Source organism: Postia placenta (assembly GCF_002117355.1).
Source record: "Postia placenta MAD-698-R-SB12 unplaced genomic scaffold POSPLAscaffold_1, whole genome shotgun sequence".
In the NCBI taxonomy this organism is placed as follows: domain Eukaryota; kingdom Fungi; phylum Basidiomycota; class Agaricomycetes; order Polyporales; family Adustoporiaceae; genus Rhodonia; species Rhodonia placenta.
In genome coordinates, this window is record NW_020169832.1 from 1,101,551 (window position 1) to 1,126,629 (window position 25,079).

At 54.4% G+C, this 25,079-nt stretch overlaps 13 protein-coding genes across 13 annotated transcripts; 8 read left to right on the forward strand and 5 right to left on the reverse strand.

The window, feature by feature from the left end:
- Positions 1-1,087: 1,087 nt before the first annotated feature.
- On the forward strand, positions 1,088-2,877 carry POSPLADRAFT_1051312 (hypothetical protein; the record flags this gene model as incomplete). Its single annotated transcript, XM_024480148.1, has 12 exons — positions 1,088-1,219; positions 1,273-1,326; positions 1,384-1,412; positions 1,473-1,486; positions 1,540-1,568; positions 1,605-1,627; positions 1,687-1,748; positions 1,799-2,117; positions 2,175-2,203; positions 2,265-2,311; positions 2,365-2,390; positions 2,445-2,877. The coding sequence occupies 12 exons, from the start codon at positions 1,088-1,090 to the stop codon at positions 2,875-2,877; spliced, it is 1,197 nt and encodes a 398-aa protein (XP_024343952.1).
- A 171-nt stretch (positions 2,878-3,048) lies between these two features.
- Positions 3,049-4,210, reverse strand: POSPLADRAFT_1164443 (carbohydrate-binding module family 50 protein). The gene is made up of 4 exons (XM_024487825.1): positions 4,060-4,210; positions 3,858-3,990; positions 3,628-3,731; positions 3,049-3,505 (listed from the first exon to the last, which is right to left on the reverse strand). Exons 1-4 carry the CDS (start codon positions 4,084-4,086, stop codon positions 3,197-3,199), a joined length of 573 nt encoding a protein of 190 aa, XP_024343953.1. The 5' UTR covers positions 4,087-4,210; the 3' UTR covers positions 3,049-3,196.
- A 220-nt stretch (positions 4,211-4,430) lies between these two features.
- POSPLADRAFT_1042421 (hypothetical protein) lies at positions 4,431-6,763 on the forward strand (the record flags this gene model as incomplete). Its single annotated transcript, XM_024478099.1, has 9 exons — positions 4,431-4,748; positions 4,917-5,096; positions 5,228-5,256; positions 5,306-5,399; positions 5,450-5,502; positions 5,554-5,679; positions 5,736-6,311; positions 6,372-6,388; positions 6,441-6,763. The coding sequence occupies 9 exons, from the start codon at positions 4,431-4,433 to the stop codon at positions 6,761-6,763; spliced, it is 1,716 nt and encodes a 571-aa protein (XP_024343954.1).
- A 471-nt stretch (positions 6,764-7,234) lies between these two features.
- POSPLADRAFT_1072209 (hypothetical protein) lies at positions 7,235-8,351 on the forward strand. The gene is made up of 6 exons (XM_024482497.1): positions 7,235-7,386; positions 7,437-7,474; positions 7,535-7,731; positions 7,793-7,870; positions 7,927-7,986; positions 8,043-8,351. Exons 1-6 carry the CDS (start codon positions 7,347-7,349, stop codon positions 8,134-8,136), a joined length of 507 nt encoding a protein of 168 aa, XP_024343955.1. The 5' UTR covers positions 7,235-7,346; the 3' UTR covers positions 8,137-8,351.
- A 104-nt stretch (positions 8,352-8,455) lies between these two features.
- POSPLADRAFT_1051316 (hypothetical protein) lies at positions 8,456-10,700 on the reverse strand (the record flags this gene model as incomplete). Its single annotated transcript, XM_024480149.1, has 9 exons — positions 8,456-8,778; positions 8,841-8,857; positions 8,930-9,502; positions 9,554-9,679; positions 9,842-9,928; positions 9,987-10,015; positions 10,072-10,080; positions 10,147-10,326; positions 10,389-10,700. The coding sequence occupies 9 exons, from the start codon at positions 10,698-10,700 to the stop codon at positions 8,456-8,458; spliced, it is 1,656 nt and encodes a 551-aa protein (XP_024343956.1).
- Positions 10,701-11,601: 901 nt separating this feature from the next.
- On the forward strand, positions 11,602-12,632 carry POSPLADRAFT_1042424 (hypothetical protein; the record flags this gene model as incomplete). Its single annotated transcript, XM_024478100.1, has 3 exons — positions 11,602-11,900; positions 11,955-12,478; positions 12,559-12,632. 3 exons carry the CDS (start codon positions 11,602-11,604, stop codon positions 12,630-12,632), a joined length of 897 nt encoding a protein of 298 aa, XP_024343957.1.
- A 525-nt stretch (positions 12,633-13,157) lies between these two features.
- Positions 13,158-15,438, forward strand: POSPLADRAFT_1072210 (hypothetical protein; the record flags this gene model as incomplete). The annotated part of the gene is made up of 8 exons (XM_024482498.1): positions 13,158-14,013; positions 14,066-14,112; positions 14,179-14,255; positions 14,308-14,335; positions 14,388-14,394; positions 14,447-14,511; positions 14,570-15,199; positions 15,258-15,438. Exons 1-8 carry the CDS (start codon positions 13,267-13,269, stop codon positions 15,436-15,438), a joined length of 1,782 nt encoding a protein of 593 aa, XP_024343958.1. The 5' UTR covers positions 13,158-13,266.
- A 271-nt stretch (positions 15,439-15,709) lies between these two features.
- Positions 15,710-16,259, reverse strand: POSPLADRAFT_1042425 (hypothetical protein; the record flags this gene model as incomplete). The annotated part of the gene is made up of 3 exons (XM_024478101.1): positions 15,710-16,027; positions 16,081-16,162; positions 16,213-16,259. The coding sequence occupies 3 exons, from the start codon at positions 16,257-16,259 to the stop codon at positions 15,710-15,712; spliced, it is 447 nt and encodes a 148-aa protein (XP_024343959.1).
- Positions 16,260-16,401: 142 nt separating this feature from the next.
- Positions 16,402-17,601, forward strand: POSPLADRAFT_1042426 (hypothetical protein; the record flags this gene model as incomplete). The annotated part of the gene is made up of 1 exon (XM_024478102.1): positions 16,402-17,601. The coding sequence occupies one exon, from the start codon at positions 16,402-16,404 to the stop codon at positions 17,599-17,601; it is 1,200 nt and encodes a 399-aa protein (XP_024343960.1).
- Positions 17,602-18,249: 648 nt separating this feature from the next.
- On the forward strand, positions 18,250-19,619 carry POSPLADRAFT_1051320 (hypothetical protein; the record flags this gene model as incomplete). The annotated part of the gene is made up of 7 exons (XM_024480150.1): positions 18,250-18,366; positions 18,414-18,454; positions 18,527-18,674; positions 18,731-18,836; positions 18,895-19,183; positions 19,234-19,362; positions 19,418-19,619. 7 exons carry the CDS (start codon positions 18,250-18,252, stop codon positions 19,617-19,619), a joined length of 1,032 nt encoding a protein of 343 aa, XP_024343961.1.
- A 397-nt stretch (positions 19,620-20,016) lies between these two features.
- Positions 20,017-21,212, reverse strand: POSPLADRAFT_1068374 (hypothetical protein; the record flags this gene model as incomplete). The annotated part of the gene is made up of 2 exons (XM_024482295.1): positions 20,017-20,867; positions 21,029-21,212. The coding sequence occupies 2 exons, from the start codon at positions 21,210-21,212 to the stop codon at positions 20,125-20,127; spliced, it is 927 nt and encodes a 308-aa protein (XP_024343962.1). The 3' UTR covers positions 20,017-20,124.
- A 532-nt stretch (positions 21,213-21,744) lies between these two features.
- Positions 21,745-22,355, reverse strand: POSPLADRAFT_1037886 (hypothetical protein). The gene is made up of 3 exons (XM_024477286.1): positions 22,240-22,355; positions 21,966-22,188; positions 21,745-21,906 (listed from the first exon to the last, which is right to left on the reverse strand). Exons 1-2 carry the CDS (start codon positions 22,293-22,295, stop codon positions 21,996-21,998), a joined length of 249 nt encoding a protein of 82 aa, XP_024343963.1. The 5' UTR covers positions 22,296-22,355; the 3' UTR covers positions 21,745-21,906; positions 21,966-21,995.
- Positions 22,356-23,004: 649 nt separating this feature from the next.
- On the forward strand, positions 23,005-24,926 carry POSPLADRAFT_1051323 (hypothetical protein; the record flags this gene model as incomplete). The annotated part of the gene is made up of 14 exons (XM_024480151.1): positions 23,005-23,076; positions 23,128-23,316; positions 23,374-23,454; positions 23,506-23,563; positions 23,613-23,789; positions 23,845-23,851; positions 23,904-24,025; positions 24,081-24,188; positions 24,241-24,279; positions 24,337-24,362; positions 24,412-24,573; positions 24,635-24,643; positions 24,698-24,850; positions 24,906-24,926. The coding sequence occupies 14 exons, from the start codon at positions 23,005-23,007 to the stop codon at positions 24,924-24,926; spliced, it is 1,224 nt and encodes a 407-aa protein (XP_024343964.1).
- Between the last annotated feature and the right edge of the window lie 153 nt (positions 24,927-25,079).

The window sequence follows — 25,079 nt, forward strand, 5'->3', positions numbered from 1 at the left end:
CCAACATGTATGCGTCACTATCGACGGGGAGCAAGGACAAAACATGGGCGGCGGCGGTGTACGTCGGGCTCACGGGCGTGTGACTGGGCCATGAGTCAAATACCAAAACACCGTCACCACTCCCTCTCCCGCTGTCTTGGTTCTGCTGGCTGTGATCCACGGTGTCGGGCCCTCATGCCATGGCTCCCTTGCAAGTTGCGGTACACTACCACGACGCCCCACTCTGACTCATCCTGACTGGCACTTTGCATTTCCGGAACGCCGACGGCATGAAGGCCTCCACAAGCGGTGTATACTCTAAGCTTCGAGCCTCTGCTTTGGTATTACTGCAGCATGCGACGAAGCATACTGGTGTAGGGCTCATATGCGCAGTTGCGTATTTTGACTCGTGAGTACGAAGTCGATTTTGGGAATTCCTGAATGACTGACATTGTCCAGGGGTAATTAGGGAGTAGACCTTCAAGCAGGCTCTGGATTCGGTTATAAGCCCCTCTTTGTAGTCCTCCTTGTTGGAAGATTCGCCATTTATATGCAGGGGTTAAAGAGTTCTCCAAGCGCTTCCGTCCACCAGCTTTCCTGATATCGTATGTTCCTAGGTGCTTTCCTCGCGACTTGGATGCGTCACAAGTCTAGGTAAGATTGTACGTTCTACCTCAACATATGGGCCTAGTCTGATTCTTCCCGATCATGACAGACTCCAATATCTGTCATTGATATTTGATGGAAACAATACGCTTTGATTCACCATTCCGACTTGAGCATTTGGTATTCGGCATTCAAATATTGAAGGTTTTGTCATGGTCATCACTGGGGCTCTGTCGCGATGTCGATGCATAGCCTTCGGCACCTCGCCGTGTATCACCTCGATGCTTCAGCGGACGCATATAGCCTTCCAAGAGATGCTGCGCCATACTCCGTGATAGGCCAGTGTTGGCGCCACTGATGTGAGCGCGCCACAACCTCCTGGCTACACATCATAAAAGATCAAACGCCGGGTGTAACTGCAGGAGCGGTTATAGCGATGGGCCCTTCATCGCTATGCGGATTTCCTTTCTCCCTCCCACACTCACTTGAGGGCTATGCGTTCATGGCAGCCATTCCACTTAACGAGCTGGAGGAATTGCTCGCATTACTCGATGGTGTGCAAAAAACGAGATACCTCGCTCTTGCATCTGCAGTGCTCCTAGGATATGACTACTTCTTGACGCTTTCCCAGGAGGTACGTCGTCTGTCGTACCATCAGGCGAGGACGCTTATGCTGCAGTTGCCTAGATTCAATACTTCTGGACCGGTCCGTGGTCCGCTTCCCGCGTATTATTCTTATTTGTGAGCGCACCTCCGATATCGCACTTAATGAAACTCGTCGTGACATTCACCGAATAGAATCGCTACTTCTCACAATTTGTCATGATGTGAGTCGTATTGCCGTGTAAATATTCTGCGTTGAAGAATTGACCAGTCCGCTGCGACAGGTGGAGCCTCCTCCGTCAGTCGCATAGTCCATGCTAGCGATGTCCTTATTCTCATGCATTATCTCAGTGCTCTTTGTACCCCACCTGACAGCTGAGGTGAGTTTTCGGCTATTGAATAGACTTGATGAAAAGATCTCACTGCGATACTTGCAGTTGTAAGTGCATCGCACGCTATGAAGTAGCCGAGGGGCTTATTTACCGAACACTTAAAAAGCTGCTCGAAGGCTATTCCGGCTGTCTTCATCATGGGATACATCGGCATCGCTGTCGTCCAAGGTGTGTACACGTCGTGCCATCACGCGGACGGCTCACAGAGCTTTCCGTAGCCATCATCGTCCTCCGAATCTGGTACATGTTCTCCAACCGCCCGATCGCCCGCTCGTTTATCCTCGCCTTCTTCCTCGCCACCCTCATCACGACTATTGTGCTATTCAAGACTATCTATGCAGACTTTCGGCAGGTTTCTCCCCCTGTGCCTGGTATCAGCAACCCGGGATGCTCAGCTCCGCCTTCGTACCGCGTCTGGCGAATATATCTCCCAAACCTTATCTTACATACCGTACTATATCTTGCTACTACATGGCCTGCGTTTTGGATGCGCCGGCACGGGACACGTTCCCCGCTCATGAACCGTCTTCTCAAAGAGTGAGTGCTAATTGTGTCTGCCGCCGCCCGCCATCACGCTTAATGAAACCTTTATAGTGGCGGTATATTCTATGTACCTGTGTTCGGTGAGATCTTAGTCCTTCAACGAATCGAGACATTGTTTACTCACAAAGACACCGTTAACAGCCTCGGCAGCGTTCACGACTATTGGTGCTTTGCAACACGACCCTTCGGTGAGATTCTCTGAGAACCTCGGATCACGATACGTTTGCTGAAAGTCTTCCAGGTCATGATCCCGGCGCTATACGCCAAGTGAGTCGACGCAAGTGCCGCACTATACGAAGAGGATCTTGACCGTCCGTGCAGCTTCCTCCTCTCCGTCTCGTCCGTCTCCGTCTCCCGCCTGATGCTCAGCATACGCTCGCTGGCCGCCTTCCTCGAGATCGACTCCGATCTGCTGCTCAGCGACGCCGAGCTCAGCCGCGTGCAGTGGCGCACCGGGCACCGCGCGGGCGAACTCATCGTCGAGATCGAGGCCGTAGAGGCGTTCGACGACGAGGTGCTGGTCGTCGACGCGAACTACAGCATGCACGTGCGCACGCATACGCCAGTCCTACACGCCACACGCGTCGGCGTGTACGAGGACGAGAAGATGCCGGGCGCGGACAAAGTGAGCAGGGTGGCGTGGCCAACGCAGGTAGAATCGAAGACAGGTGAGGTCTCTAAGGCGCCCCAGCTCATCGTTGACGCGGGTCAACCATTTCATCTTTCGTATGATTTTCGCAATCTTGATGTTTGAGACAGGCTTGCCTCGTACAGTCTACATTGGCCCGCCTAGTACACGTGCTTGATTGAGGTTCGCCAAGAGGTATGGAATGTGCATGGAATGATCTGTCGCTTGCTCTTGCTCGCTGTATTAACTCTCATGCGTTGGTTCACGGAGCTGAGTATGCATGGAACACACGATGCTATCGGTCATGACGGACATCCCTGCATTGTGGAAAATAAGCTATGATACAGCGTGAAAAGATCATCCGGGAGAACTCAGTAGTATGCGGGAGCACTGTGTAGCGAAACAAGATCGTCGCCCATTACGCGTATATTCGCGTTTCGTCAACTCAAGGCAAGCACACGCTCTGGCCCGGCATCAACCCATTGCAGTCCAAACCGGGGTTCACGAGCATGAGCTCGTCAACCGTTCGATTACGGGACTGCGCCAGCTTCCAGCACGTATCCCCTTCGTGCACCAACACGGCCTCGCTGGTACCGGGGCACAGCGACGCGTCTGGCTGCTTGGGGTCCGTGCGCGATCCGTAGTAGACGAGGCGGATGACGAGAAGGAGCACGACTGCGATGAGGAGGAAGAAAGGGAAGAGCATGCGGTATGCATGCGAACTGCTGCTGCTTGCGAAGTGCCCGCGTTGGTTCTATCGCAGCGTCGACAAGTCACACACAAGATTTGTCAGTCGAAGGCACAGTGCGCGAAAAGGAAAGGTGGAGAGCCGGCCGTTAGTTGACGGAATGGGCAAATGAACGGGGCGGGACGTACAGGATCACTGGCCAAGGGTTGGTAGCCATCGGCACGACTCGGTGCAGCCTCGAGGTCGTCTGCATGCTCGTCGTGATCGTCTAGTGCGATTGGTGCGTTCGAGACTATCAGACGGACATCGTGGTGAGCCTATTGTGCCTGTGCGCGGGTGCCGTGTGCTGTACACCCCCGCGCATCGCCAGGCGATGACAGAAGGGGAAAATGACAATAGAACAAGACTCAAGACTCACCCTGTCTCATCTCGCCAAACTGTGCGCCCTCGGGGCCCTCCCAGAGCGTGCCGTCCCTGTCGCGGAAATAATACTTTGCGGTATCGGCGTCGTAGCCGACCCGCTTCATGCCCTCGGGGAGGCGGTACTCATCCTAAGGCAGAAGAGACTCTGAATGTGAGCGGGTGGACTGAATGCAGCGGGAGCGCATTGTGCTGGTCACCTCGTCATACTGTGTCCAGCGCCCCATGTCGGGGGGCGTGTTGAGAGAATTCGGAATAAGAGTGGGTGTACCTTGCGCTTGCACAGGGCGGTGTAGTCGTCTATGAAGGGGCTCGAAGGGGTTGCGCGCGAAGAAGGAGAAAGAAAAGGTCTATGGCATGGGGGGACTGCTCTGGAGGCACTGCGCAGTGATGAGACGGCACACCTCGGCTCGCGTGGAGTGTGACCCAGCCAGGGGCCCAATGCAGCCAAAGCGTCATGGCGTCTCTTGTCTCTCCTTGCACGTTCTGTCCCTCGACAGACGTGTATATATAGTTTCCCAATGTCCCCGTCAAATTCATCACAGTTGTATCCTCTCCCCCCTCCAACACCATGTCGACGCCGGCGACCCGCGCCCTGCGCGTCGCGCTCCGCGGAGACTCCATCCTCACCCATCCCCGCTTCAACAAGGGCACCGCCTTCCCCGCCCACGAGCGCAAAGCCCTTGGTCTCACCGGACGCCTCCCCTTCCGCGCCAATACCCTTGAAGAGCAGTGCCGTCGCGCATATGACCAGCTAATCACCCGTGACACGCCCATTCGCAAGAACACCTTCCTTCAGAGTCTCAAGGACCAGAATTGGACCCTCTACTATGGCCTGCTAAGCAGACATCTGAAGGAGCTCATCCCGATCATATACACGCCGACGCAGGTGAGCTTTCGTCCGTCGATAGAATGTAGGGCGGGTTCGGGCAACAGCAGGGACCGCGAGGGCAGCTCGCTGACCTGGTCCAGTTGCCGATGCTTCCAGACGCGTCGTGCTTGACCGCCCTGTGCATACACTCCTTGTAACTCTTGTGCTGATGGCGTCGTGTGTCAGGCGGATGCAATCGCGAACTACTCACACCTCTTCCGGCGGAGCGAGGGAATGTTTCTGACGTTCCCGAACCAAGACACGATGGAGGAAGACTTCCTGGAACAAACCCGGGGTCGCGACATCCAACTGTTCGTGTGCTCTGACGCGGAAGCGATCCTTGGTATCGGCGACCAGGGAGTAGGGGTGCGTTCGTCCGACATCCTTGCGATGCGCCTCACACTGATTGAATGAGCTGCATTCAGGGTATTGGTGTGAGTTGCAGATTCTCGTGAAGCAAGAATGGTCGTTGTCTGACCTCGCGTTCCCTCGAACAGATTGCAACTGCCAAATCGGCTATCTATACGTGAGTTAACCTCAGTCATCACGGCCATCGCTTCTGACCAGGGTAACAGCTTGCTTGGAGGGATTGACCCATCCAAGGCGATAAGTGTGACACTTGACGTAGGCACGGACAACGAGGACCTGCTGAACGACGATCTCTACGTTGTCAGTGTCTTGTGGTTCTATGAATGACTGTCTTGCTTATACTTCGTCAGGGCTGGCCAAACGGCCGTGTACGTGGGAAGGCATATGATAAGTTCATCGACAAGTGAGTTTATTGCTCTAGCAAGTTTATCATCTCCTGACGTGGAGGACATAGGTTCGTGCAGCTTGTACGGAAATACCACCCACACAGCCTCCTTCACTTTGAGGATTTCGGTGTCACTAATGCGAAACGGCTTCTTGACTACTATCGCGACCAACACGCGGTGTTTAACGACGACGTGTACGTGCATGTAATATTGCCTCCAAACGTCTCAGCTCATGAATGTATCTTCCTAGCCAAGGTACTGGTGCAGTGTCGCTGGCAGCGCTGCTCACCGCAGTCGGCGTGACCAAGTCGCGGCTCGCAGACCAGCGGATTGTCATCTATGGCTCAGGCACGGCTGGGCTCGGTATCACCCGCCAGCTGCGCGACGCCATGGTGCAGATCGACAATATGTCAGAGGCGGACGCGAACAAGCGCTTCTACCTCATGGACCGGTACGGGCTCGTGCGCCAATCGCTTGGGCCCTCGAAGATCCGTGAGGACCTGCACGAGTTTGTACGGCCGGACGACGAGTGGACGGGTGTGCCGACGAATGACAAGGGCGAGATCGGGCTGTTTGACGTCGTGCGCAAGATCAAGCCGACGGTGCTCGTCGGATGCTCGACACGCGGGGGCGCGTTCACGGAGAAGGTCATCCGCGAGATGGCGCACGGCACGGACCGGCCGATTATCTTCCCGCTGTCGAATCCCAGTCGCCTTGCGGAGGTCGACCCGAAGGATGCGAACAACTGGACGGACGGGAAGGCGCTGATGGCGAGCGGGAGCCCGTTCCCGCCGTGCAAGAACCCGCGGGGCGGAAAGGACTATATGTGAGTTCTGTGCTCCCCAGGGATGAACGTGTTGCTGACCAGCGATGGCCGTTTCACTAGCGTTGCGGAGTGTAACAGTGCGTATCGCGTGTCTCTTGCCTGCGGTGCCATGCTGACTGGCTGCGACAGATGCACTCATATATCCTGGACTTGGCTACGGTGCGATGATCACACAGGCGCGCTCGCTTAGCGACTCGATGATCATCTCGGGCGCGCGCCGGCTCGCGTCGCTGTCGCCCGCGCTGAAGGACCCGGACAGCGCGCTGCTGCCGGACTTTGCGGAGGCGCAGCACGTGAACACGGAGGTCGCGATTGCGGTTGCGGAGCAGGCGATCGAGGAGGGGCTCGCGGACGTGCTGTGGAAGAAGGACGAGGTGCGGGAGCACGTCGTGTCGGGCATGTGGCAGCCCGTGTATGCGGATTACACCTACGACCAGGATGGACTGCACTAGATGCCGCGTAGAGTGCGCGCAGTGCGTAGATGCATTGTAGAAGTAGATGCACCTGTTGTCTTGTTGTCTTGCATTATATTTATTGGGACCGATGACGTAGTCGGCACCAGTGTTGCCACTGGGATTTAGTCACACAGCTGCAGTCGAACCGACTTCAAACGGCGACTACCCAACCACATTAATTAGGCCTGAGGCTTGCGACGGCAAACGCACGCGGACATAACGGAGCGTGTCTGGGCAAGCTGTGGCAAAGTCAAGACAACAGTCCATCGACGATTATAGAGGCAGCTCGCACCACACAACCCGGCACTGCGCCCGCGCCCGCGTAAGAGCGTCTGACTGGCGGCCCCATGCGGCAATGACGGGGGCAGGTGACGTCACGCGGGGCCTCGCAGCTCTGGGCGGGCGTATTACGGGAATGGCGCGTCCATTCCTCTATTTCTTCACAGCCAGCCGCCTGCTGCCCCTCCTCGCTTCCCTACCTCTTCCAACTCCCTTTCCCACTCGCCGTCTACCCTGACGACCTCACGACCATCGCGAACGCCTTACGCCTGCTCACGACCCACTCCTCACGATCTGCAAGATGCCCAACGTCGATAACCATATACGCAGGGGACACCCCGGTGAGTGCTTTGCGCTCTCGTTCGACGCGTGTCTGACGGACTTTCTCCAGTCGTCTTCGGCCTCCTCGTCGGTTTTGGTCTCATCGAGGTGCGTGCAGTCGCCTGTGTCGCCGCTCGCCGGTGTATTTACACCTTCGCGCCCTCGTAGATCGCGATTTCTGGCTGGCTGACAGGCGTGTATAACCGCCACCACAACTACCTCAACACCTCCGTCCGCGACCGTACTCACTACATCCTCTTCGTCTCCGCGTGGACCGTCCTCTTCGGCCTGTTCTACCTCGCCCTCTTCTTGCACTCCGCGGCAAACGGTTCCGTCGCCACCAGCGTGCTCAGCCATGGTGTATTGTGCGTCGCGTTCTGCTACATGAGAAGCATGTTCACAGAAGCTGACCTGATCTGCACACAGCCTGTTCATCACCTGGGTCCTGTGGGTTGCCGCCGCCGCAAGTATCACGGCCGCACTGGGTGGGGGCCTTGACTGCAAGTGCGTGAACTTCCGTTTTCTGTGCCCGAAGAGATGTGACTGACGACGACGCGTAGCCTCAACTATACATATTGCGGTCAGCTCAACGCTCTGGAGGCTTTCGCGTGGATAGAATGGTGCGTACCGCCCTCTTCTTGGAATATCAAGTCCCTTAACGCTATTCTTCCCGCAGGATCCTCATAACCCTCGCACTTATCGTTGTAATCTTCCGCGGTGTTGCCGCGACGAGAAGAGGCGATGGGCTCAGGGGTCAACTTGTCGCTTGATAGTGACTGCCTCCCAAACGAGTCGCTTCATGTGGCGACCATGATACCCCTCCCTCTTTTGTGCTTTGGGTGGTTATTAGTGTACTATTCCCGTATAAACGGTTCTTGGTGTCAGATTTCAGCGGCATGACATGTATCGGTACACTAATACCGCTTCTGTTGTAATTCTCGATGCGCGTGTTTGTTCCATTATTGCCAGTGCGTTTTGTGATACCATGCATTTGAGTGCCCAAAAACCAAGACCAAGACAAGCAATATCCTGATGTACATCAAAGCAAACGACGAACTCCACTTATTCCAATCACCCACCATTCGCCCATCAACGTTCACCTTGGGGATCATACACATACTCCCCGTATATAGGCCGCCATTGCCTGTCTCTCACCTTCTCGCGCACTTCTTCCACCTTCCAATCGACGCCCGCCGTGCCTTCCTTGATAGCCTGCTCTGCCACCGCCACCGCGACCTCGAAGTTCACAGCCGGCGCGCTGCCAAAGTCGGGCAGGAGCGCGTCGTCCGGGTCCTTGAGCGCGGGCGCGAGCGAGGCGAGGCGTTGCGTGCCCGCGATGATCATCGTGTCCGTCAGCGCGCGCGAGCTGCTCACGATGGCGCCGAAGCCGAGCCCGGGGTAGATCAGCGCGTCTGTCGTCGGTGAACAATAAGCGGACTGCACGCAAAGAAAAAGAACGCGCGGGCACACGTACTATTGCACTCTGCAATGCTGAAAAGAAGAACGAGTAGTGGGTCAGCACGGCGCCTCGCGGGACCATCATCACATCATCGGCGCACGCACATGTAGTCCTTCCCGTTCGGCATCTTGCACGGCGGGAACGGGCTCCCCGTCGCGAGCAGCGCGCGCCCGTCCGTCCAGTCGTTCGCGTCCTGCGGCGTGCACTCGTGCAGCCTGCTCGGGTTCGACAGCGGGAGGATGATCGGGCGCGCCGTGCCGCGCGCCATCTCCCTTACCACGTCCTCGCCGAACGCGCCCGCGACCGTCGAGCACCCGACGAGCACCGTCGGCCGGACCCGCCGCACGACCTCGAGCAGCCCGACCTCGCCGCGCGCGTTCGCCTGCGCGTCCGCCCACTCGGCGTCCGGGCGCACGAAGTCCTCGAGCCCCGCGCGGATCTGGTCGCGCCCGAGCGACGCCTTGACGAGCCCGCAGCGGTCGAGCAGGTAGAAGCGCTTGTTGGCCTCAGAGGGGGAGAGCCCGTCGAGCGTGACCATCGCGTCGCGGACCTGGCGCGTGATGCCGAGGCCGGCGGTGCCTGCGCCGAAGACGACGATGCGCTGGTCGGACAGCTTCGACTTGGTCACGCCGACGGCAGACATGAGGGTGGCGAGCGTCACTGCGCCCGTACCTTGTCTGCGATTGTGCAGTTAGCGCGTGCGAGTGAGCAGTCCGATGTATACGTACACATCGTCGTTGAACACTGCATGCTTGTCTTGGTACAGGTCCAGGAGGCGTTTTGCGTTGTTGACGCCGAAATCCTCGAAATGCAATAGGCTGTGCGGCAAGTACTGCCGTACTAGCTGTACAAACCTGGGTATCCGGTTAGCATATGTGCACGCACGCATCACTGCACGACTTATTACTTGTCTATGAAACGATCATAATCTTCTCCGCGGACACGTTTATGAGGCCATCCCTGATCCATTGTTGGCATGCATCGCTTCACAAAACGGAATGATACTCACGACATACAAACGGTCGTTGAGCAGCTCTTCGTTGTCTGTTCCTACGTCAAGTGTAATACTGAGAGTCCTTGATGGGTTGACTCCAGCAATTAGACTGTTGAACACTTTCCTCAGCCCGTCAACATGTATGTATAAGTAGATGGAGTACATACGCGTATATCACAGCCTTGGCACTCGCGATCTGCGGGCGCTTGTCAGAATCCCATATCCTGTTCCGGGACATGCAGGACCACCTACACCAATACCCTATCCGCATGCGCGAACGGTCAGCTCATTCCAATCGTGTAGGGAAAAGCTACACGCATAACGCACCCCAACACCCTGATCACCGATGCCAAGGATCTGTTCGGCGTCAGAGCAGACAACGAGATCTATATCTCTCCCTTTGATTTGCTCCAAGAAGTCCTCTTCCATTGAGTCTTGGTGTGGAAAGGTGAGGTATAGCCCTTCGCTCCTCCGGAACAAATGAGAGTAATTCGAGATGGCTTCCGCCTACACATACCACACGGTCTTTAGTCTATCCAGTACGGTCATCAAGACTATGATAATCCTACCTCAGTTGGAGTATAGATGATTGGTATCAGCTCCTCTAGATGGCGCGATATCAATGCGTAGTACAAGACATAATTCTGATCCTTTAGACTCTGGAGAAAGGAGTTCTTCCTGAGCGGGGACTCGCGCGATTGCAGCTGATCATACGCCCTGTCGCACTGCTCGTCGAGCGTATTGACGCGGTACGGCAGGCGGCCTGTCAGATCAAAGGCCTTGCGCTCAGCAGTAGTGAACGCGCTGCCCTTGTTCCACTTTGGGTTCGTGAGGATGGCATCGCCGTACAAGGCGACTCGGAAGGTTGGTTGTGCGGGCATTATCGTCGTCGGGGTTGAACGTCTCAACGTTGGGCGTCAGGAAGGGGAAGGGGCAGGCAGCGGGTCAAATCGTGCTGCCAGCTTTGGGCCATCTATGACGTCGGGACCACTGGCACATTACATTGTCGCCACTCCAAGCCCGAGTCTTGGGCAGAGAGACAGTGATCGCAGAAGCTCCAGCACAAGTTTCCCAGTCATAGCGATGTTTCACAAAGAAGGTCGCACTGGGGGGCAGTAGTACGCGTAGTCAAGAGGTGAGACAAAACGCGCAAGAGGACTTACGCCTGATGACGCGGTCACGTGAGCTTGTGTAGCACAGACGCGTCTGAGGCTTTGTGTATACCAGCCGCATCGCGTTCGTTTACCCGTTCACACTACTGCGACTATCTTTAATGTGCGCGATGTATAATATTATTATGGTAACAGTACAACGGTTCATTTGCCCTCATGCGCTGACTTCCCGACCTCCCGAGCTTGCATTCTTTCTTGCCACTCCTAGGTTCGGACTTTGAAGTAGGCCATTGAAATGGCGGTGCTATGCCAGCCCCTTCTCTTCGTACAGATTTTGGAGCAGGTATCTCAGAAGCCTGTTTGACAATGCACTCATCATGAGGTGGAAGATATAGGGTTGTTTGACCGGAAACGGATGAGGTTGCACCGTGCTAATCAAAGGACTGTCTGCCGGCGCTTACTACGCTCTGATAATCGTTGCATTGGACCTTCCAGATTTGGGAAGCACTCGATATATCACTGTGATATTCCAACTCTCATCCTACCAGCGTGAGGGCGACTCCGCGCAGACGTTAGAGACAATGGCCGCTCTTAGCATAAAAGGATGTAGCATGGCCTACTTTGCTCTGCACCCTGCCGCCCCACTGTTGTCCTGGACTCTGTCCCAGAGATGTTTCCCGCTATCCCGCTATCTGACGGGTATAGTGCATACGTTGAGACCCCTGCAAGGGTATACGAAGATACGGATCTCCTTTTCGCTGCATCTAGCGAAGGAAACAACGATCACCGCTCGTATGTTTCCGATTACGCGCTGGACGCGCTCGGGGACTTTCCACTCGAAAGCTTCGAACAATCGTCGCTCGGCTTCACGTTTGGGTTCGTCGACTACAACCAGTTCGACAGCCATGCTGAGGCGGGGATGTTGGGGAACTATCCCCTCCTGAATGAATCGTGGGCCTCGGGATCTTAGTACGTCTACATTGCTATGGCCTACATTGCGGACATTGTTGACATGTGCATCAGTCCCATCGGAAAAGAAGAACTTTCGTCCTGCCACTCCACGGTTCAGCCGGAGACACTTGACGCATGGCCCTCTCCGGAGTCGCTCGCGCATGAGCTGCCGCTTCTCGATAGTGTCGCTCCCACACCTCCATTAGCAGATATCCCGTTGCAGAGGGGGGACGCTGGCGCCATCTCCTTCTCCCCGAGCAGCTCAGATGCATCCGATTGTGCGGAGGAAAGAAATGACGGTGAAGCTTCGGATGGCAACACCTACCGCTTCGCCCCGTATCCCCGCACATCGCCCAAACGTCGCAGAAAGAGGCGCGATCGGTCCACCTCTTCTCCCAAGTCGACCTCTCCATATTCTCCACCACGCTCGCTCAAGCGCACCTCTCCCCGAAATGCTCAAATTGTCCTGTCGGACGAGCAAATCGCTCGCGCATTTGCGTCAACGACGCTGCAGTGCCCCGGATGTTTTGACTCGTTTAAGCGACATAACGACCTGGAGCGGCACATCATCACACACAGCGCCGACCAGAACGCGAGTAAGTGGATCTGCTGTGGAGTACGTGCCGAGGAAGCAACGAAATACGGACTCGATGGCGCGACAAACTATACGTACAAGGGTGTCGTGGTGACTGGCGGATGCTGGAGGGTATTCAGCCGAAAGGATGCATTGGCACGACACAGCTGCAATAAGCGCAGGCGGTGCGAATGCGACGTCAATTTGGTCGTTGAGCTTTCCGAGCAGTGAGCGAATACGATCGCACCCCAAGAGTTATCGGCCGTCGTTACCTATTTACTGCATGAATCAAGTCGCACGGGTGAGTCGCATAGGCGAGTCAGAATGATACAAAGCTGACAGGAAGTCCAGGACCTCTAGCTAATCGACCATGACCTGAGACGTCCTCGCATCCCTCGCATTCACATTATTTTGTATTTTATTTTGTATTTTTCAACGTGCTATATATCGAATGCATTTCAATACAGCTGCGCCAAATCTTCAGCATCGCGCATTTGTCGGAATGGTATTTCACGGTGAACCTTGAACGACAGATTTATGCTATGCTCTAACGCCCCGTCACGGTCTACCTTGTATGTTCGAGCGATCACACCCCTTTTTGTCAAGGAGCTTCACAGAGTTGAAGAAATAATATATACACACGGGCGTCTGCAAACTATAATTGTCGAGCAGGCGCTTGCTGAACCTGTGTTGGACAGGGTTACCGAGCGACCATGAGATTGATCTCATCTGCTCAGTCTTTCCATGTTCCTTTAGCACCGTTTGCTGGTCTTCAGCTCCTCAGCCATTCGTAGCAGGCCTTGCTCTGCAATGCCTCAACCCAGGAGTAACCGTCCTCGGGCACTAGGAGACGTGTTTGTGACTGGAACCCCAGAGCGTTTTCGACAGCAGGTACTCACTCCCAGGACACCCCACTCGCGGTCGGGACGCGCAGAGGAAGGCTTCACAGAATACGAACTCCAGCACTTGAACGAGGAGGACGAAGATGAGGAAGGGTCATTCTTGTCCGCGACGCCTGTCGACCAGCAGTCCGCACGTCTACTTGCGCCGACTGGAGGGTCTGCATTCCCTCCTGGATACAGGAGTAGGGGGGACGACCATGAAATCCTGTCGGCGCCGTTCGGGTCAGGAAAGTTAGGCGTGGTGGTGCGGAGAGTCCTACTCGTGTCTGCCTCACTTATGGCGTGCGCTATGCTCGCCATGTTCATGATGGCGTTTAAGCCACTTAACCTATTCGACGACGACCCATTGGCGGACATATTAGATGCACCTCTACCGGCAGACAGGCTCATCTCTTACGCTAATTACACCCACTTCCCGCTCTCTGGCTCACAATATCGACACGAATGTGAGAATCTGGGGCGGACTGTCATGCGTCACAATGATTACTGGGCTGCACCTTTGACGGGACCGCTGGATGCCCCCCATCCGCAACAAGTACAACAGCCAGGAAAGCCTAGTGTTTGCTTGAGATCTGTGACTTACCTACTAGACGGTAATGTCGGGTTAGCAACGGACCTGGCATTGATGGCGCAAGTGGCTCAGTTGGCGCGAGAGGTGATGATCATACAAGGGTACCATGAGATATGTCAGACTGACGTCGAGACAGAGACGCAGTGCCTTTTTTGTTGATGATTCCCATTGGAACCGTGGAAAGTAAGTTGAACGAACAAATCACGTATCAGTACCAACATCAGTACCAACACAACATTCCGCTCCTAGATGGACTGATCACTTCCAAGCCATCATCAATTCATATCAAATCCCCGACCTTGGTTGTGTTCCCCCTCCACCAGAAGGTGAATGAAGGAGCCCTTCGAACGCAGACTTATTATAAATTGTGATCTACAGAGCTTGTGGCATGTCCTCGCACATCTAGGTACGTCGACGTGCATCTCGCTGAGGCTCATCAACCGCTGACCTTGTTGTAGGCATTGGGTGAGCATGTCAAGCATGTCTTTATGTTCGCAGACCACTGAGACCACTCCAGGTCGTGAGTTCACAAACAGCCTCGTTTCATCTGGGCCGTGATTTCTCTTGGGCCTTTGAAGACCGGTGAATAGTTCTACAGAATTCTAATTGCAAAAAGACCTGATGACCGGTCCTCTACCAGGTTCGGCTACGGTCTGAATCGCAGGAAGTCGATTTTCAAAAAGGCGCTGCGGTCGTTCGGAGAAATAATCCGACCAAACCTGCACACTGCGACGCTCATTCACACAGCGCGCTCCGAGATCGCATCAGTCCTCTCCATGAATAATACCGAGTCTACACAGCATCACGATCCATACATTGGCGTTCATCTACAAGGCGACATCCACGCAGGAAAAACATCCAGCCAACCAGACCCTCCTCTAGATGTGTATGTCAAGGCAGCACACGATACCTGGACGCGATTATATCCAGATGCGCCCATACCACAAATATCCTCTGACTCCAAACATGACTCCACACACTTTCCTACGCCGCCGATCACCTATCTTGCTTCTGACTCTCCAGAGGCATTGCGTGAATACATCAAGGCGTTTCCTTCGTCCACGGCGGTCTTTGCACTGGATTTGAGCACAAATCCAGAGTTGCGTGCGCTCGCCCCGCAGCACGCGTACGTCCAGGAAAACTTTGCGAAAGAGAGTGAGGAAGAGCGCATTAGACTGACGAGGGGCGCTATTGTCGATCTCGCTCTCCTCGGTGGCCTGTGGCCAGAGGTAGACGGTGTTCTCCCTGGCGCCGCAATATGTTCTAGCAGGTATGCTCCATTGTCTAAGGCGTATGTGGTTATCAACTGATCGCTGGTGGCTTGGCAGCTCTCATATTTGCAAGATCGCTGCGGTCGGTCTGGGTTGGGACAGTGCATTTGGGTTCGGTGCCAACGCGGCTGGTCTCGTTGGCCAGGTTGATCTGAGTCGTAGGCGCTGGATCGACGTGAATCCCAAACTTCAGGCTATCATAACCGCATCGTGGAATGCTTTCGATGTGCCAAAATGAGGTGCCGGGATTGGTTCTTTATATCTACAGACAATTGATTATCGCTGGGATGTGAGGATCTAGGATCGTTGTACTTCTTGCTGTATCGTATGTGATGTGTTAGCTTATTTTGCAATTCACTTCTTCATGACGCGTATGTCCTCAAATCAAGCGGTCGCGTCGGTCAAGTGATCGTGTCTCGCGTTGCGAGTTGCTCAGATCGAAGCGTGTATTTTTCAACCTCCACAGCTTGTTCTTCTTCCTGTACTTCCATGCTGATTGATGGATACTGCTATGATAATACACTCCCTGTTATCTGCACATCATACACAGTGATCCTACCAAAGAAATCAGAGCTCTCCTGGAAAACGAAACGCAGGGCCTGGATGCCTTGTACTGGAACGACATGAGTCAAATCAAATGTTTGCTTGCGGTTGACGTCTTCCGAAAATATTTCAGTGAAGGTCTTCCAGCTACTTTGTACTATGGCTGGGTCCTCCGGCACTTCAACGACGCATCTCGTCCCTACGAATCCTCCTTGAAAAGTGATTGATACTTGCTTTGGAATCACTGGGCCTGGGAAGTTGAACTGGATGTACTGAGGCGTTCCCTGCTCATATATGTCAGGCTTCCGACGATCACTGTGAATGCATAGTGTGCTACTTGTTGCGACGTCCAGCAAGTCTCCGGACTTCCGTCCGTGAGATATTTCTTTCCGACAGATTTATCGAGCGTTGAGCTGACTCTGGGTACACGATCAACGCCGGATGGTGAAAGAGGGAGATATGCTCTCACTTGACCTTCGTCTCTGCATTGATCAAGGAAATGCTAGTTCCCTCCATACTGATTCGCGAATGAGATCACTTCGAGCCTCCGATAGGCACCACCCAGTTCTGTTTCTTTCCCATTTTGTCACGTGAGTCATGAGCTTAATATCCCTCGCCAGTGCATCGCTACTGTACTCATCGCGGTCAGCATATAGCCATGCATATGGCTACACCCCGTCCTGCAGTGCCAGAATGGCTCAAATCCTCGCGGTCCTCCTCACATATCATCTCAGTCATCCGTACCTTGTTACAGCGCGAACAGGCTCGAGCCAGTGCCCGCAGCACATCTCGGCAGCGATCTATTCCATCCAAGACACGCCGACTCTCTCGTGGCCTTTCCTTCACCGACAAGTCTGACCATGTCGACCACTACTCTATCACTGCGGGCTGCAACCCTGATAACGAGGCCTGCAATCGCTACATGGACATCATCCCGTACGACCGCACGCGTGTGGTCATTTCCGATCGTGGAGTAGAGAAAGGGGAGAACGCACCTAATGGCGGGCGATACCTCAACGCGAATTGGGTGCGGGAACGGGCTGGGGGAAAGTGGTGGATTGCGACTCAGGCACCCTTGCCAAACACAGCGCACGCCTTTCTTAGTGCTCTTCGGGAACCCCTTGCTCATCCGCCTGCATCCCGTGTAGTAGGATCCTCCCCCTCCCTCTCACCCGCATCCATGACTAGCCGCGTACGCACCGTCGTACAGCTCACACAGAACATCGAGAGTGGGATGCGCAAGGCGCACGTGTATTTTCCACCACTAGAGGGACAATCATGGATTGTCCAGCCCGAGGAAGGTTGTCTCACACCGCCACTCAAAGTCACATTGGTGCGGTTTCAGGAGATTGACTACGCACAGTGCATCCAATGTACCGTGTCCATCGAGCCTCTATCCGCAAATCAGCCAGAACCTGTCGTCTTCCAGCACCTGCTTTATGGATCTTGGCCCGACCACGGAGTTCCGAGCGCAGAGGATCGCGCCAGTTTTCTCAATTTCGTCCGCCTTGTCGATGAGGCGAACCGTGATCTGTCATCGCAACCGCAGGGCGTGGACCTCGACCCAGATCCGCCTATCATGGTCAACTGTTCCGCGGGCGTAGGGCGAACTGGGGCGTTCATCGCGGTGTCATCACTCTTGCGTGCGTATGGTTTCCTCTCACCAGCGGCGACACCTCCTGAGCAGGATCCGCTCACGCCCTCACCGCTCGGACCTCTACCGAAGGAGCTCAGTGACGACCTTATTGCACAGGAGATTGACGCGCTCAGAGAACAGAGACCGGGGATGGTTCAGAAAGAGGAGCAGGTGACATTTATATACGATATGCTTTTGGCGGCTTTTGATGTTGTAGCGTAATCAGACCCCTCGTCGTAATGCATTCGATTGTTAATGGACGTATGGACTCCGGCTGCTGACCATTATATAATGTATACTCTGACTGTGTGACCGCTCGAGTTAATGAAAGACCGTCGATAGAATAGCGACGAGTTAATGCAGCAATCATGGCACGAACGAAGCCTTCAAATTCACTTCAAATTCGGGTTCGCGGCCCGGGACGCCCATCATCAACCTGTACTAGTCCTTCCACGTACTAGCGAGCACACGCTTCATACACCCATCTACTGTATTTCATGGCAATGGCAGTCTTTTGACACAGGACCAATGACTGGCACGTCACCACGACTTGTAGCCCAAGATTTAGACCGGATACCTCAAGCACTCAAATACTGTCTTGGCCTGAAAACACGCTCATTACTGAGCCAAATCCTATATGAAGACGTCATCTGAGTAATAAGCTTCGGGTTCGGCTTGAATAAAGCTGAGACCGGCCACGGACAAAAGTCGACCAAGCACGTCACCTCCCTCGAACATTGTCGCTAGCTTGATAAGCCGATGATTGTATCGACGGCGGCCGGATTTCTTCGGGCAGGCACCCGGGCAGCATCTCTTCGCACTGGACAGATCCTTCGCCACTTGTCGTATTCTGCAGCAGCGCACAACAGCATGTCTTTCCCGCAGACGATTCAAGCGATCGCCATCGACAAGAATGGTGAGATCGACGTGCTAGAGAAGAAGACGGTGCCGTTCCCTGAGCTTGTGCCGGGGAATGTCCTCGTGAAGGTGAGCAAGACGACGGCAGCGCCAAGTAGTGTCTAACCTCGACATAGGTGCACTATGGAGGTGTCAATTTCATCGACACTTATTTTCGGTAAGCGCGCGGTCGGGTCCAGTACTGCAGTGTATCCTAGTGCCAGGCTGACCATTGGAGCGATGTCTATAGTAAGGGCCTGTATCCGGCGCCCAAGTTCCCACTAGTATTGGGTATGGAGGCATCTGGCACCGTAGCTGCGTTGCCCTCAGACGAGAAAGTACTAAATGACGAGCAATATAAAAAACGCGGGTTCAAAGTTGGCGACAAAGTCGCAGTGGTAAGTGCTCGTCATGTTGGTATTTCATCCATTGTGTGAACGCGAGATGCTCTCAGCTACAAATTAACTCGCATGCCGAATACGTCTCGGTCCCTTGGTTTAAAGTATACCCAGTTCCGGATTCGGTGTCGTTTTTGACAGCAGGTGCTGCCCTCCTGCAAGGTGATTTTCTTCAAGTAACTCTTGCGTGCATCACGTCTCATCGTGTTTGTTTTCATAGGCTTGACCGCTTTGACGTTCGCGACGGAGGCATATAACATTAAGAAGGGCGACTATGTCTTCGTGCACACCGTAGCCGGAGGGCTTGGCCTTATCTTCACACAGATCGCCAAGGACCGCGGCGCGATTGTTATCGGGACAACGTCCACCCCGGAGAAGGCTGGGGTTGCCAAGCAGTACGGCGCGGACCACGTTATTCTGTACCCAGTGGAGAACGTAGTCGAGCGAACGCTGCAGATCACCAATGGCGAGGGTGTGCACGTTGTCTACGATGGTGTCGGCAAGGACACGTGCGTCTTTAACTACGCTTTTTCTTGTGCAATTGCTCAATATGTCGCAGGTTCGAGGATGACTTCAAATTGTTGAGACGCAAAGGAACCTTGGTGGCCGTAGGCAACGCGTCTGGTGCCGTCCCGCCATTCCCGCCTCTCAAGCTTGTGGAGAAGAACCTCTCCATACTCCGGCCATCGTGAGTGACTATGTCCTTCTGCATAACCGCGTCTGATGGCTGCATGTCCGCCTAGCGTCGTCAACTATGTGGTGACGCCTGAAGAGACCCTGCACTATGGCACTGAGCTCTTCAAGCTGATCACCAGCGGCGCGGTGAAGATCAAGGTGTTCAAGGAGTACTCGTTCTCCACCGAAGGCGCACGCGAGGCGCACTCCGATCTCGCGACAAAGAGCGGGAAGACGGTCGGAAAGCTAGTGATCAAGATTGCAGAGTAAATGGAGCGCGCCTTGCAGTAGAGAAGTGAAGATGTCGTACAAAGAAGACCGACGACAAATTGTACACTAGCAATTATGTGCGAGAAATAGAGGAGTATTGATAACACTTCCTTCCACGCAGCATGGGCTGACGTTAAGCTCAAAGCCGTGGAGACGTGACGGTGAACACTGAAACCCTTCTCAGCCGTGCACATACTGGATGTGGACATTCTCTTTATGCAGTATATAGAGAGTCGATTGTGAACGTCTTACAGGTTAGTCGATTGTGCATCCAGCATTTCATGACGCGTAAATAAATAAATCTGATCAAGGCTTGTTCCTTCGTCCAGTCATTGTTGTTTTATTGTTCATTCATATTTCTCGCTTATCTCGCGGGAATTTCACGTATTTCGTATGTCTCATGTTCAACAATATGAATTAACGAGACAATCGCACTTGATACATCTTCGAATAGATAAATCATTGACATAGGGTATAGGTATAGATCATGAACATGCTCATCCGCTTACGGAGACGCCGTAGCGGAGGGGCTGACCGTAGAAGAGGTGGCATCCCACGATCCGGTGTCGGCGGACCCAAAGAGAGGAGGGGTATCATCGCCATCAGCCGACTGGGACTCTAGCATGGCACCAGGTGCCGAAGCGTTGCTGGGAGTCTGCGCGGACACCGGCGGAGACACGGGAGGAGACACGGGAGGAGACACGGGAGGAGACACGGGAGGAGACACCGGCGGGGAGACGGGGGGAGACACAGGAAGAGATGCCGGCGGGGACACCGGCGGGGTAACCGGAAGGTTATCAGGAGAAACACCAGCAGGAACCGGGGTGTTCGGTGGGTTGACGGGCAGTGGCGGAGAGGGCGGGTTGAGGCCCCCCGACAACGGATTGCTCGCAGGCGTGCCAGGAGGAGAGGGCGTTGCCATCGCCATCGCAAAGGACATAGGGGCCGACGACCATGCAACTGTGGAGGCGCTGTTTGCAGAGGTCGCCGCCGAGTCGGCGGGGTACTGGGAATACTCGCCATCTAGGATCGCCCTCTTAGTCACGTTCGACAACGGCGGCGCGGGGATGTTGGCAGGCAGGCCGGTATGCAGAGAGGAAATCGCCGAGGTAGCACTATTGACGGCCTGAGAGATGACCTGCTGCATCTGGTCGACCTCGTCCGGAGACATTGCCGTGAGAACGGCGGCCCCCCCTCCGCTGATACCTAAGAGCTTCTCTACAAGAGGAGCGAGGATGGGACCGATACCTAGAGGCAGCGAATTGATAAGCGATATGAGGGAGTCATCGCGTCTCTCAAGGTCAGAGCGCATGCTATAGTGGCGATCGTCCTGGTGGACCTGTGGTTGGGTTCCTGTCGCGTCGGGTATATAACCTCTGCCAGCCGCAATACGAGAAAGAGCAACACACCTATGCCAACACCTGTGCTACCTCCGTCCACATTCACCTCGACTTGGCGCCTGGTAGCCATCTGCATGCTGGGAGCGGTGGACATCCCATGCTGATCACAGTCTGTCGGCGCTGCGAGACTAGACGTCGACGAGGAGACCACCAAGGTAGCCAAGAGGAGGGATGAGCTCGAGGAGATTCTCATAGCTGAGGGCTAGGCTGGGGTGTATGGATAGCAAGGATGAAAGCAGATCGAAAGCACTATGACTGTCCTGTCTCGTGCGGAGAAGGTGGTAGTCAAAGGTAGAGAGCTGAAGAAAGTGGGGGTAGGCTCGCTGGTGATTTTATAGGACGCTCTCGCGGAGCTTGAACTTGGCTGACATTGACAGTGTCAGCCTCGCCCGCCAGATCGAGGACGCGGTTCAACATGAAATCACGCGTCCTGCGCGCCGCGTCTGGACATGTCAGCATCTCACCCGTCGACTGGGAGCGTTTGTCCAATACACACATGTCAGCAAGTGTAGTAGTGATGCGCCTGCGCACAGGACAAGGGACACGGCTCATGTCCAATAGGCTATGACGCGACGCAGGACGCGTTCTGTGCGTGGCACGTGATCGCGACAGACGATCGACATCACAGTTGAGGCTGGCACTGGAAATTAGGACGTCGATTCACCGTTGTGGGAATGTTCATTTATTGGCAAGCGGAGAGAGCATACGCGGGCCTTCCAGAGCGATGGAGAACAAGTCTGCATCTAATTACATCCTATCACGACAGGATGAGCTCTGGGCGATGGCAAAGACGACTGCACGCCTGACGAGTCTGAGACGCAGTCTGGGAACCGACAGAACGCGCCTCTATATGTAGCGAATGTTCGAGATCTTAAGACACTTCGGACCTTCCATAAGGATGTGAGCTGAGTCAAACTCGGTATGGCAGAAAGGGCGGGAAACTTACTGTAGCATGGCAATCTCACAGCCAATAATATTACGCTGCTCGGCCTCGATGCTCTAGCTCGAAGAGCTCCCCGGAATCATCCCAATTTCTGCGGCTTCTCCATTGCGTGGGCCGTGTGTCTGATTGTGCGCTCAAGATCAATGTGTCCCATAGCTCACGGAGTGCTTCGGCGAATGATCTGCCTAGACATGAGGAGACCATGCACCAAGCTAATGCGGCGAATCTTGAAGGCACGGCGTAAGCATGTAGAAGGTCAAGGCAGGAACTAATTTACAGAATCAAACCGAGGAGAAGTAAGACAAGCAGAGCACCCGAGTTGTCCGTGGCCATAGTGAATACGATGTACGCGAAGGAGCCAGTGGCTTTGTATAAGCCCACGGATGTAGAGCGGTATTTGAGCACTGTATATGAGCTTTACAAGTTGGTCGATTTGCGTTCTCGAGGGCCGCGTGGGACGCGAGATTTAACGCCGAAGGATCGAGATGGGCCCATCGGATGTCCCCCGCCGGCGCGCCGTTTTCGGGAGGCCTTGTCCGCGTCAGTATTTTCGAGTGTAGATGTATGCACGGCGAGTTACTTATGTGCTTTTTTTTTCAGTACGGATAGCACTGCATATCGATTAATAGCCCGTATACTGGCTCGCCCGATGAGGATGACAGAACGATCCTTGCGCTGGGTCAGGTTGGATAATCCGAGATCGGGCTTGGCATGCGGTACCGCACTGTCGGAGACCGAAAAGCACTGCCGCTGTGCCGGGAAGGGTCGTGACTTCCGAATATCCCTACGCAATCCTTGCTCAGCACCACAGCACCGCTTTATCTCACCCCGCCATTGTTGACCAGCACCCCCCATCGTCGCAGAGCAACAACAGGCGAGTGTACGGTTACGTTGAAAGAACAGAAGATACGAGTCTGCAGACCCACGCTTACGGAACCAACCCGTTGGATCGGGTCCTCCTTCGCTGACGGCGTACCGCTCCCTCGGCACCTCACATCTGCAACAACAATAAATCGTTCAACTCACTTCAACACGACAAGGCATGACTATCGTACAGACGACAGAAGAGGCTGCCCTTTCCATCCGTGCGGGTGGGCCACTTACTGTTGCTACTGTAAGTACGTCCACGCCGTCACTGTGAGCACGCGACTTCATTTTGCAACAGAATCCCGAAGCAACGGTATCCGCTCGCAAGCCCGCTCGAGACGTCGAAGGAGATCCAGCTTCCGTAACGACCGAGCGTTCAGATCCGTACCATTTACAGAATGGCATCAAGACCAGCGATGAGTTGGCGGGCCTACGTAAACGAAGGGAAGGCAGAGCGCTCGAGAAATACCATCGGAAGCAGAACGATGTTGGCAAATTCCCTCCGAGTAATAAGAAAGATCATTAAACCGACCACATAATACAGCTCATCAGCTCGTTGCTAAAGTCGATGGAAGAACACACCGAGGAGGCAAGGGTGGAGGAGGAAACTTCCCGCTTACCTGTAGTGCAGCTCCACAAATTTATTGAGTGGTATTTGCTAATCCTGGTCCCGTAGGTCAAAATCGCCATTTGGGCGAGTCTCATCGGTAATTTCGCTCTTTGCATTCTGCAGCGTAAGTATTTCCTTACCTGTATCACAAAGCCACCTAAAATCCGCATCAGTCTACGGAGCCATCTCGTCCATCTCGCTCTCCTTGATCGCCACTTCTGTCGACTCTGTGTTTGATTTTGGTAGTAACGTGGTGCTATACTGGCTGCACAAGAAAGCCCAGAAACTGGACCACAACAAGTGGCCAGTGGGCGGATCGAGACTGGAGACAATTGGAAATATCATCTATGGTGAGGGTTCCGTTTGCCAATCTCTAAATTTTGAAACAAATCAATGTTATTGCAGGATTCTTGTACGTCATCAAAATGTCTTACCGTTCAAGATTTCATTACCCAGACCAACAGGATGAGCTCTGTCAACCTCGTCGTGGTTGTCGAATCTGTGCAGAGAATCATTACTCACGACAGCAGCCAAGACACCGACAAATTCCACATCCCTTCTATCGTCGCCGTGGGCGCGGCTCTCGGTTCGTCGCATTGGTACTGCTGTGCCTTCCGTTATCTAAAATTGAAAACCTGCAGGCGTGAAGTTGTTGCTCTTCCTCTATTGCAGCACGATCCGGGCGCAATCCAGTCAGGTCCATGTGCTCTGGGAGGACCACCGCAACGATATCTTCGTGAACGGGTTCGGTATGGACCTTTTGTCTCACCTCCAGTACAGGACTGATGAGTCGGTTCCTAGGTCTCCTCATGTCCGCTGGGGGTAGCAGATGGGCGTGGTGTAAGTCACATCGATAGCCCACGTTGGCGTTGTCTGACCTACCCGTGCTTTCATTAGGGCTTGACCCCATGGGTGGTATCCTCGTGCGTAGCAGCTTATGCGCCCTGCGCACTTTGACCAAACACCAGCCAGATCGCCCTCGGTGTCATGCTCGCTTGGGGACACACCATCTACACCGAGTTCGAGCTGCTCGCCGGCAAGTCTGCGCCCCGCGACTTTATCCAGCTGCTCGTGTACAACGCGATGACGTTCAGCGACGAGATCGAGAAAGTGGATACCGTGCGCGCATATCATGTTAGTACTCTCCTCACTTTGCACTGTCTGAGCAGTCGCTCACCCTGTCGCTTGCTTACAGAGCGGACCGGTGAGTTTTCTCCACGAGTGGGCGTAAGGCTAAGAGCCGACACCGGTACTGCAGGACTACTACGTCGAGATTGACGTCGTCATGGACGCGAGCACGCCTCTGTGGAAGGCGCACGACCTCAGCCAGGAGCTTCAGGACAGGATCGAGGTGCTGCCGAACGTCGAACGGGCGTTTGTGCACGTCGACCATGAGACCGACCACGCACCGGTGCGGTACCCCCTCTTTTGTCACGTGTGTGGCGGCGTTCATGCCATTTCTGTAGGAGCACCGCAAATACCTTTGAAGCAGCCTCTTACCCTCGAAGGGATCTCGCACGCAATGGATCGCATGACTCGCACGAAGGATGAATATGGCTGATGATATACGGCTGAAAGATATGATAAGCTCTATGTGAACATTATATATAGATGTCGATATTCCTAAATTGTCTCCGGAC

Excerpts from the sequence above, each read along its gene's own strand:
- POSPLADRAFT_1164443 (XM_024487825.1), bottom strand. The coding sequence starts at position 4,086 with ATGGGGCGCTGGACACAGTATGACGAG. Across the intron at positions 3,732-3,857 it reads GTTTGGCGAGATGAGACAGG|TCTCGAACGCACCAATCGCA; the intron begins GTGAGTCTTGAG and ends TCCGTCTGATAG. Across the intron at positions 3,506-3,627 it reads AACCCTTGGCCAGTGATCCT|AACCAACGCGGGCACTTCGC; the intron begins GTACGTCCCGCC and ends ACGCTGCGATAG.
- POSPLADRAFT_1072209 (XM_024482497.1), top strand. The coding sequence starts at position 7,347 with ATGCCCAACGTCGATAACCATATACGCAGGGGACACCCCG. Across the intron at positions 7,387-7,436 it reads TATACGCAGGGGACACCCCG|TCGTCTTCGGCCTCCTCGTC; the intron begins GTGAGTGCTTTG and ends GACTTTCTCCAG. Across the intron at positions 7,732-7,792 it reads GTGCTCAGCCATGGTGTATT|CCTGTTCATCACCTGGGTCC; the intron begins GTGCGTCGCGTT and ends ATCTGCACACAG.
- POSPLADRAFT_1037886 (XM_024477286.1), bottom strand. The coding sequence starts at position 22,295 with ATGGCCACGGACAACTCGGGTGCTCTGCTTGTCTTACTTCTCCTCGGT. Across the intron at positions 22,189-22,239 it reads CTTCTCCTCGGTTTGATTCT|ATTCGCCGCATTAGCTTGGT; the intron begins GTAAATTAGTTC and ends CGTGCCTTCAAG.